The following is an 11,243-nucleotide window of genomic DNA, read 5'->3' on the forward strand; positions in this document are numbered from 1 at the left end:
TATGACTTTCTTCTTTCAGACGAATCCAGTCGGAGTTATATAAAAAATTGTCCTGGCTATTCCAAGCTCTATCATTGAAGTCAGCGGGTGTTGCAGTGCTTGAGTCCAAAAGAAGTGAAATAAAAAGCGCCCATCCATAAAAAAAAATGTCTCATACGGCTTCGGGGGGGTGAACAAAGGCCTCCTGTAGCGAATCGATGCGTTTTTGTTAAACAATTATCCATATTCAAAATGTAATAATCACTTTAATGTAGCTTGCGCCAGCAGTTGTACACGGAAGCAGTTCCGGGCGGAAAGACACAACAGCAAAAAATGAGACAGGGTTGAAAATGGTCATAAAATTATGGTGCAAAGAACCCTGACTATTTTAACTGGACCCTAGGGGAAAATAAATAAATAAATAAAATGGTTATGATCTGTTTATTTCCACAAGCGTTAGAAAATGTTCATTCACTTGTGAAGAGAAAGTCATATTTTTTATAGAGGTGAAATAAGAGCAATTTATTAAAGCATGCACGTGTTGTCTGGTGTCACATTGTGAGGTACACAGATTTAGTCCCTGGATGTTTGTTCTTTTTACAAATTGAACTTGTTCCTGAGGCCGTCCCTAAGGGACTGGTTCTCATTGTAGCGCACAAATAACTACAGAGAATGTTTTGTTAACTTTAAATTAAAAAATGGGTCAATGATGCGCTTTTCCTGTGCATTTGAGTGACCAATGCTCAAGCATGCCTCAGTTTATATCTCATATTGAATATTGATGATATTATTGATGGCATGTTAATATTGACTGATGTGTTTTAGGTTGAAGCAGCAGGTCATTAGACAGCAGCAGGAGAGTAACTGTAAATCTTGCCCAGGATCTTCCTCTGGTCCCGTTTGTGGCTCTGATGGACACAACTACGCCTCTCAGGTACTTCAAACTGCATTCAACTTCTTTTAATTGTATTAAAATAAGATGAACTGCAGAGAAATTGATCATATCCATATGATCAATTTCTCTGCAGTTCAGCTTATTTTAATACAATTGGATTTTTCGCACTTTTTTTGTTTTAAAACAAAATTGAACTTCTGTGGCTGACAGTAGATTAAAATAATGAATTGTGCTTAATAATGTTTTTTAACTGCATTTAGTTCCTTTACATCCAACATTTGTGTAAACTGATGATGTATTTCTGTCAAAGGTGATATTTCATACTTGTTGAGCTTCTGAATCCCACCACACAAGAAAGACCACATATATCTTTCTCTAATTTTCTTAAACGTCCCATCTGGATTCATTTATAAAGAAATTTGCCGCTAGGCCTTTCTTGGAGAAAGTTTCCCCATGAATCCCCCCAGAACATTTTCCCAGAGAGCACACAATAATTTGTGAAAGACAAATAGGACATGTCTCATTAAAGGGAAGGAAAAGTACTTAGTAAGTTTGTTGTTTTAAGTGAATCATTGTAATAATGGCCACTTCAATATTGTTAATAATAATGATAAATAATATCCAGTATAAATATAATGTCAATATAATGTGAAACACTGATCTAGTCACAAATATTATAACCAAATTAACACTAGCTCAGGTAATTTTTAAGAGTCAGATAAGGTAAAATATTTTCTTAGTCCTGTCAACAAACCTGTAGAGAAAATTCATAATACTTTCACTATCCTGCAATGTTGGACAATGACGTTATTTCTATTCTTGTTATTCTGTGCCATTCAAAAAAACATTCTCTATTATTTTCTGTGACTCATGGATCAATCTGCTTGCGCAGTATGGATAATGGGCTCTATTATACCTTGTATTCTGGCCCTTGACATCCTTAAAAGTCAAAGAATTGTCTGAAGAGATTCTGGGTACTTGGGGATGAAAGAACCGTTCTGTTGAATTATGTATTATCTCTATTATATCTATTTCTGACCTTGTGAGGGAAGAAATGAAGGTTGACATCAGCTTCTTTTAATGGAGATGTCTTGTCTGAACCAGCGATTTTCACTCGTCTGTAGAAATAATTGTGCTCTATCTGGGCTTACAATTCATGCCACTGAACTGGAGCATGTGACGCACTGGACAAGTGTTACGGCGGCACTGCTTATTCTTTGTGTGTGTGTGTGTGTGTGTGTGTGTTGCACCTGAATTTAGTGCAAACTGGAGCAGCAGGCTTGTCTCACAGGGAAGGAATTGAACGTAAGATGTACTGGTCTCTGCCCCTGTACCGCCACCGCGGCTCCTGCTACAGACATGGACAGCAAACACGGTATTTACCTGCCACATGCTTCCAACAGCTGCAATTTGGTCTTGCAAAGCTTGTTAATGGGATAGTTTACCAAAAATAATTTACTCAACCTTGTGTCGTTCAAGACCTGGAACACAAAATAGGATATTTTTTAAAAATCAGTTGTTTTGGACCCCATTAAAGGAATAGTTAACCCAAAAATTCACCCAATTTTCAGAAAATGTACTCACCCTCAGGCCATCCAAGAAGGAGAAATTTAGCATTACTTCAGAAGAAAGTAAGTCATAAAAGTTTGAGTAAATGATGACAGAATGTTAATTTTTGCCTGAGCTATCCCTTTAAGATACTCTTGTAAATAAGCACCTTCTGTCTTGAATGAAGCACAATAGAAGGGCCAGCTTTTAAGTTTATAGGATCATATTTTGATGATAATAATGAATGGTTTTATTCTGAGATTGCTTCTGATGCCATTTGTCTCTTTCACATACCTTTGAGCAGTTTGCAGCTCTCGCTCTAACAAAGGCTTTATTGATTTATCAGTAGACTATGCTGCTCTTTTTCTTTCTTTGCTGCTTGCTTTGTGAATTTCTGCTGACTTTGATTATGTCTGAATTATGTCTGCAGTCTCCGCAGGCTTTTCTTGTCAAATTCAGAAGGGCAAAAGCAGGATGATTGGTTCTTCACTCTTTAATACCAACGTCTGCCAACACTCCCTTATCTCCTTTCACTGTCTCCGTCTCTCTTCTTTTCTGTCCATAGAGAGTTGCACAGGGCAGGACCTGGCAGATCTGGGAGATCGCCTGCGGGACTGGTTCCAACTGCTCCAAGGCAACGGCAAGCAGAACAGCACCGGGAATCCTGTAGCCAGTTCTGCATCAAGTGAGGATCTAACATCTCTTTAGCCAGTGCTTTTATATTAAGAAATTACAGCAGCTTCACTATGGATCAGCAGCATACAGTGACTCTAACCTCATTTATTTTGGTTGTGTCATTTCAAGAAATAATACAACCATACAGCTGTTTTCTTTTTAGTATTTTAAACACGGACCTATGATAATTGGCACTAATAAAACTGCAGTGTAAAACTTCAGATTCAGAGCTGTTATGTTTGTGTCCTATCCTGATGGCCAAAGAGCACCAGCAGCATTTTATTCGCTCAAAAAGCAGTTTTGCTGAATTGTGAAATGCAGCTGAATGCTTAAGCACTTCTATTTAAAATGTACATTTAATGGCAGAAAAAATGACCAGATCAACCATGTGCTCATCAGTTCTCTAACTAGCTATGCCTGTTTTGTTTGATACATTTATATTGTTTGCTTCTAATTTGCTTAGAAAAAAAAGGTCCATGGTTTCCATTAGTGATTTACTGTCTTATCAGCAACATTTGAACAGCTGTTTTGCATTTAAAAGGACATTAATTCAATTTTTACAGCTAATATGATGCAATCATCTATTCTGGCAGAGATGGCTCTTGGAATCCAGTCTAAAAAGCTCACAAAATGCAGAAGTATTACAGTATTTAAGCTAGTATTTCTCTTGCGTTAACATGTAGCGTGTGCTTGTTTGTGCACAGTTGTAGACCGAACTCTTGTTGCGACCTGTAAGGATTCTATTGGCTGGATGTTCTCTAAGCTGGACACAAACAGTGACCTGTATCTGGATCAAGCTGAGCTGTCCGCCATTAATCTGGACAAGTATGAAGTGTGCATACGGCCCTTCTTCAACTCCTGTGACTCCTACCGTGATGGCAAAGTCTCCACAGCTGAGTGGTGCCTCTGCTTTTGGAGAGAAAGTGAGTTTTTAGTATCTTTACACAATTAAACCAGGTCTTAATGGTTTTTATAATAATATAATGAAATATTCTATATACTACCAAATATTTAGTACACTACCATTGAAATATTTGGGATCTGCAATATTTTTTACATTTTTGAAAAGAAGCCTCGGTAACACTTAGGGACCAATTCTCTCTATTAACTAGTTGTTTATTAGCATGCCTGTTATTAACATATTGGCTGTTTATTAGTACTTATAACCAGTGTTGGGGAGTAACCTATTACATTTCCAAAGTAACCTTCCCAACACTGCTTATAACCGAATTATATTATGACCGAAGCCTCTTATGAAAAATACAGAAAAACAGTAATGTTGTGAAATATTATTATAATTTAAAATAACTGTTTTCTATTTGAATATATTTTAAAATTAATTTATTTCTGTGATGGCAAAGCTGAATGTGCAGCATTATTACTCCAGTCTTCAGTGTCACATGATCCTTCAGAAATCATTCTGATATGATGATTTGGTGCTCACGATACATTTATTATTATTATTATCAATGTTGTGCTGAAAAAAGCTGAAATATATTTTAATAGAGACAATAGATACATGGTTTATGTAGCATTATCAATCCTCTACTGTGGCATTTGATCAATTAAATGTGTCCTTGCGTAAAAAATTACTTTCTTAAAATCTTGCTGACCCCAAACTTTTGAACAGTAGTGTGTCATTTTTAAAAATTTGCATCTTGATAATTAACCAAATTTAATTAAAACATACTGTTGATAAAAAACTTTTTTTTTTCATTACATGAAAAAATAAAATATTATCAGTACAATACGTATATTTACAAAAAAAGAATAAAGTTTCATTCCTAATCAATAGTGTCAACTCTGACTAAAATAAGATGGCATTTTAGTAAAATATTTTCATCCAAAGGCAAAGACTCAAAAAAAGTAACACTGTTTTGACATTGAAACATTACACACTTCAGATTTGAAATCAGCTCTAACTGGGATCGTTGCCTCAGCATTGCACATTTGTGCCCTGCACCTTGCTGGTCAGTGCCACGGTCCACAGTTTGCTCTGCTTGGTTATAACAGCGTGACAGAAGGGGGACACATGGCCGAACATCAGTGCCAGCACTAGTCTGTGTTTGAGCATGTTGAGCACTGCTTCAGAGAGTTAGGGCTTTCAAATCTGAAATGATGTTTGAATTGGATTTGAGGGGCATGTTTGGTTTCCATTACAAAAAGCCTAGAAGACGATATTGCATGCAAAGGTTGGTCGCAGAGCGCATTTATTTTACATCAGCATGCACTGGACTGGCGTTAAAGATAAAGAAGACACCAGTCGGTGGAGGCAGGGCTTTAGAAAAATCCATCTGTGTGCTGAGAGTTCTGCAGACTCATGCCACTAACTCATTCAGTTTGCACTGGATTAAGTTTAATTGGTTTTCTAAATATAATCAAACATTAAAGGGGGAGGGGAACCATATGTTTGGATTATTGTAATCCAAATCTTTCATTTTCTCTTCAAACACCCCCATTGGATAGAAAATGAGAGATGGAAGAGCTGGAGAAGGCATAAATTGACCTTTAGCTGTTTGTGGCATGTGGAGAGAGTGATTTACAGTATTCATTTTGACGAGATGCATAAGCCTGGAGGAATTGCTATTCAGTGTGTGTTGCTAGGGTGACTGACAGTCAGTGTGTGTGCGTGTGTGTGTCAGCGGGGGAGAGCGTAGGTCTGTTTGCATGTGCATGTGTTTATCGCAACATGCTCTACATGTTAATGAGACTCGTAAGTGTGATCTTTTGTTTGAGGAATTCTTTCTGAGTGTGTGTGTGTTTACTTAAACCATGGAGCATGGCAAGTTTCTTGACACAAACAGACATATGCTCCACTGTGCATCGCACTGGAGGGGCACTGAGCTGTATCTTAGCAGTATCTTAACACACACATACACACACACACACACACACTAGACCAGCCTGGCTCTTGTTTGATGTGATTCTGCTCATGATATGTGGCTGGGCACTCTCATTTCTCCTGGGTAGGGCACAGTTGCTTTTGGCCTGTCACACTTTGTCTTCCCCTTGTATTTCCCCCGGTGGATAGGAAATGGCCATTGCAGAGGGAAAAACAACATCAGTGTTGGTTGTTGACAGCCTGTTCAGCCTCAAACTCTCTGGGACTAAAACCAGTCAGACAGAAACCCACTGCATTTTTTTAGACTTGACCTGTCCGGGCCTCACATAGTGATAGTGTTGAAGCATTGGCGAATATTCCAGTATGTGCTGCACTGATTTATTTATTAAAGGAAACATTCTGTCATCATTTACTAACCTTCATGTCATTCCCGAACCTGTATTACTCTCTTTCCTATGTGGAATACAAAAGAAGATGTTTGGGAGAATGTCCAGGCTGCTCTTTTCCTTGTAATGGAAGTAAATGGGGACTAGGGCTGATAAGCATCAAAAAGGACCATTAAAGTGGTCCTTACGATTTGTATGCTACTTTCGAAGTCTTCTGGATTCATACTCGTATAATATCTTTGTGTGATACCAAATCTTGCTTGATAGCAGTGGTGTGTGGTATGTCATTTTAAATAATATTGTATTTGTTGTTTTAACACTGTGTTAGCTGACATTTAGTATGTTTCAGAAACCAAACAAAAACAGTCCACACATTCACTGAGTCATGTAAAAATACTTCCAACCAAGCTAAAAAAGAAGTGTTGTGTGAATTTGCGTTTTTAAACAAATTGTTTGAGTGAATGATTCAGTAACTCATCGAGTCATAAAGTCACTTGCTTGGTTTTTGAATGAATAAGCAGCAAAATAAATAAATAAATAAATAGAATGAATGATTTACTCATTAAGACAGGGACTTGCCACCTACTGGCAGTTTTAGTTTCATATTATAGTATAGTTTTCATATTATAATATAACAATATAATTTCATTTTTAAAATCATTTTATATTCCAGTATTCACAATTTTATTTTTAAAAGGCTATAGTGTAATTAGGTTAGAAAATGTCAGTATTAATGTTTTCATGTATGGTGAATAAAGAAAAATAAGTAGCTCTGTAGAGTGATCTGCTCTGAAAGAATCTCTATATCTAAAGAGGATACCTTTTTTAAAAAGATAAATATTCTTTTTAATCATTGGGCATATTGGTTCCTCCTCAGTAGCTGTGGTCACCATTTACTTTCATTGAATTGAAAAGAGCAGCTTGGACATTATGCTAAATAACTTATTTTGTGTTCCTCAGAAGAAAGTCATTTTGGTTTTGAATGACTTGAGGGTGAGTAAATGATTACAGAATTTTCATTTTTGAGAAGAATATTCCTCTAATGTATTATAAGAAGGTTGTAAATTTCACCTCAGGGCATTAAAGAGAAAATTGCAATATAGAAATAGTCTATAACAGGTGTTAATTTTGTTCAAAACCTATTTAAAGCAAGTTCTATAACTCAAAATTTAATTTAGTCTTTCTTTCATGAATTGTATTGCTGTAAAACTAGAGATTAGAACTGTCTATTGTGCCACTTTTAAATTGTGCGGCTGCACGGAGAGCAGCCCTAGTGTAATGCCGCCTCATATGGGAGTTGGCGGGGGAGCTCGTGTGAGGCGTTTGTATGGAGGAGATTAGCGCTGGCTCTTCCCTAAAGGCACTGATTGTTTTTCGTCCACAGAGCCTCCCTGCCTGGCTGAGCTAGAGCGAATCCAAGTGCAAGAAGGAGCCAAGAAGAATCCAGGTAAGAATGAACGCTCCGCTGAGACTCGCTGTACTATCGCGGGAAGAGCAAATTAAGGTGTGAAGGAGAGGAACAAAGGGAGAACCAGAGAAAGAGGTTATATAGAATATATACAATTTGTAGAAGAAAGAATGGAAGAAAGAAGGTCTGTAAAAGGAAAACGAGGCAGAAGGGAGGTAAGATGTAAACTCTGAGAAACAAAGAGGCTTTGCGGCTCTGGCAAAAGTGACTCTAGAGGAGATTCATTTAACAGATGACAAGCACAAGGCTGAGATTAGCCCCTAATCAGGTGTGTGGATTAGAGCGGCGCTCATGGCTGTGGGCAGTGCTGCATGTTTGGCTGCAGCGCTCTTAGGACTCTCCAAGGACATGCTGCAGATGCTTCAGCCTATCAGAGGCAGCCAAAATGCAAACAGCCCCCAAAGCCTGAGAACAAATATCAATGTATATTATACAAATAAAGTGTTTCATTGTTATTGTGAAAGATTAACCCATGTTTACTCTGAGGTGCATTTATTATTAAATCACAAAAGGAAGAAAATCTCCTAATGTAATATCTAAACCTATAAAATAAACCTTTTTTCCCCTATATGATACATATTAAGAGAGTTACACATCTGTGCATTCCAAAAAAGATAATATTAATATTCCATAGTGCATTACCACTTTTGCCAGCCATGTTGAATAAATGTTAAAAAATAGAAAAGATGACAGTCCTAAGAAAAAGCCTAACCTAGAAGGTGCAACCTGTGTTTAACACTATAATGCATTTATAGTTAAATCACAATACAAATTTTTTTTATTTTTACTTCTTATATTCTTTTTTAAAACAGAAATATAATAATTTTCTGCCTTTTTTAATTGCATATTTTGAGAGGACTATACATCTGTCCATTGCTATGCAAGATTATGATCAATATTACAGAGGTTCAAGGAGTATCACCATATTTGTCAGCCTCGTTTAATTTATGTTGTCATAAATATAAAACACAATTACATAAAAAGAAGACCGTCATGTAGAATTATGGGTAAGTGTCAAAGGAAAAGCTTAACCCTAAAAAACAAAAAAAACAATCTGTCTTTAACCCTCTGAGGCATTAATTATTAAATCACAAAGGGAAATGATTATCTATCTATATATATATACATCTATCTATCTATAATATATAAAATTTCTTTTTTTTTTTTTTTTTAGAGTTGCACATGGCCATCACTTGCACCAGCTGCTTAATTTATGTTCTTGTAAATAAAAAGCACACAGAGACATAAATAGGACAGTCAGGTTGAATTATGGGTAAGGGTCAATGGAATCACCCGTGGTGGTGGTTAGGATATAACATCACATTCTGAATGGTTAAAACTGGCTTTTAAAGATTTGTCCCTTAGTACACTCAGTGCATCAGAGGGTTAAATCCTGCATTTCATTGCTAAATAGATCATGATGATTATGTGGACATATATATGTTTATTACACCGTGCAGTTGTTTTTTTATCGTGCATCATGATTCGAGACACTGCAGACAGAAACCCAGCCCTCAACCCTCGCCAAGGTTACATTTTATGCATTACAATGAGCAGTGACACTTGAGTCTGTCACATGATTTACAGCAATATGCAAACTAGTTTGCAATGTCACCCGTGATGCAAAACTCATTTTGTATAGGATATGAAAATGAATGTAAAATGTTCTCAAAGCGTGCGTGTCTGCGTGTTTCTCTCCCTACTTGTTTCAGATACATACATTCCCAGCTGTGATGAGGACGGCTTTTACAGGAGACTGCAGTGTGACAAGAGCAGAGGGGAGTGCTGGTGTGTGGACCAGCATGGAGGAGAGTTAATGGGCTCCAGAATCCATGGCAACCCCGACTGTGGTGAGCACGAGCACAACACACACACACACACACACACTACACAGAGGACAATGCTCTTTCTGTAGCTACAGGGCTTAGGGCTTAGATCCACAAAATCATCAGTCACCCATCTGACAGAAGACCAAGTGCTACATTCATTAGGCCAGGTTCATTTCCATTCCAAAAGAGCAGTTGTCTCACCGAAATAAAGGTCCTTAAGATTAATTACTACTGGCTGCGACGGACCTGCAGGTGATAAGAACAAATCCCCTGACTGGACATAAAATAGCGATTAAAAAGCCCAATGTCAAAGTCACACCTCCTGTTTGTTTATTGTTTTCGCACCAAGCGCATATTGTTTAGCCTAAATCACTCGCAATATTTTTTTTAACATTTCCCTTTTGCAGAAGAGGTGGTGACGTACTCGGGAGATTTTGGCAGCGGGCTCGGATGGGAAGATGAGGAAGAAAAGGAGGCGGAGGAGAACGGCGAGGAGGCTGAGGAGGAGGAAGGGGAGGTGGGGGAGGTAGATGACGGTGGATACATTTGGTAAAACGAAACGTGATTCTCACCTTGTTCGACGTAGCTTTCTGTGGCCCATTTCTACAGAGGCAGCTCTATCTTCTGACATTAAACGGTGGACACTGGAGGGTCTATCATCTTTATACTACACTCCAAACAGCATTGACTTAGGGAGGGTGGGGGGGAGGGTGGCTTGGCTAGTGTTAGCTGTAGTGAGATTATGGTATTGGGAAAGAGTTTTCGATTATTGGGCTTATGGATACTTGTGAAACATCATATTTTTGTTGTAAGTGCAAGAGTTTTCTCCTGAATCAGTCTCTAGCATCTGCAAACACGAGTTCAGAATTAGGCGCTTGATAGGTGTGATGTGATGCATTCTTATGCAAGTCTAATAAGTACATACTTTCGTCACTATACATTCAGAAATGATACCTGTTAAGTCTAAAGCGACTTTTTAAAGTATGTATATAAAGATGGACAGGCTTCAGGGTCTAACCTGTTTCATTAGATCTTCTGTCGACCATCAACAACTGCTTTCTTTGGGAACTGAGACTGCTGCTAATGTTTTTGCTGTTAGAGTTTCTGTGAATTCTTTTAAATGTCCTCCAAATGATTTAGCGTATATGAACACAGATTACTATAAATGCTAAGAGACACAAAGTCCAAAAACACCAAGAGCTAAGTTAGCTTAGCTCAAAAAGCTAAGACTGTTACCCTGTTCTGGCTGAAACAGTCTCTGCATCATTTCGTTGCTACCTTGAAGTAGATATAGTCATAAATGTCTTGAGATAAAGTAGCCTTGTCAGTGTAATTGAAGAACTGTTTCTCCACGCTCACAAACTACAACCGATTTTAGGCTACTTGCCAGAAATACACAATGCACTTCTACAAGACGATCCTTGTCCTAAAGGCACTATTTTTTTCCCCGTCTTTTGTGTAATAATCCACCGAAACCAGAGATGGCAAAGCATTATATTTTCATATAAATTATGCCTCAATGCAGTAGCTTTCTCCCTCAGCCCGACGTCCAAATCATTGTTTTCTTTGAAATGGACAGTCATAAATCCTGAGATATGTGCGCTCTGGTTTCATATGTCTG

General features: G+C 37.7%; 1 protein-coding gene across 2 annotated transcripts in view; it reads left to right on the forward strand.

Moving 5' to 3' along the window:
- The window catches only part of LOC107668819 (testican-2-like), a 29,265-nt gene extending 18,855 nt beyond the window's left edge, over positions 1-10,410 (forward strand). For both annotated transcript variants that reach the window (XM_016460814.1, XM_016460815.1), the window contains 7 exons: positions 805-913; positions 2,135-2,249; positions 2,988-3,107; positions 3,802-4,020; positions 7,710-7,772; positions 9,506-9,643; positions 10,030-10,410. In XM_016460814.1, coding sequence (XP_016316300.1) covers positions 805-913; positions 2,135-2,249; positions 2,988-3,107; positions 3,802-4,020; positions 7,710-7,772; positions 9,506-9,643; positions 10,030-10,175 — 910 coding nt within the window. In that variant the 3' untranslated portion in view covers positions 10,176-10,410. The remainder of the gene's footprint in view (positions 1-804; positions 914-2,134; positions 2,250-2,987; positions 3,108-3,801; positions 4,021-7,709; positions 7,773-9,505; positions 9,644-10,029) is intronic.
- The last annotated feature ends 833 nt before the right edge of the window (positions 10,411-11,243 follow it).

This window comes from Sinocyclocheilus anshuiensis, unplaced genomic scaffold (genome assembly GCF_001515605.1).
Source record: "Sinocyclocheilus anshuiensis isolate Anshui unplaced genomic scaffold, SAMN03320099.WGS_v1.1 scaffold72, whole genome shotgun sequence".
In the NCBI taxonomy this organism is placed as follows: domain Eukaryota; kingdom Metazoa; phylum Chordata; class Actinopteri; order Cypriniformes; family Cyprinidae; genus Sinocyclocheilus; species Sinocyclocheilus anshuiensis.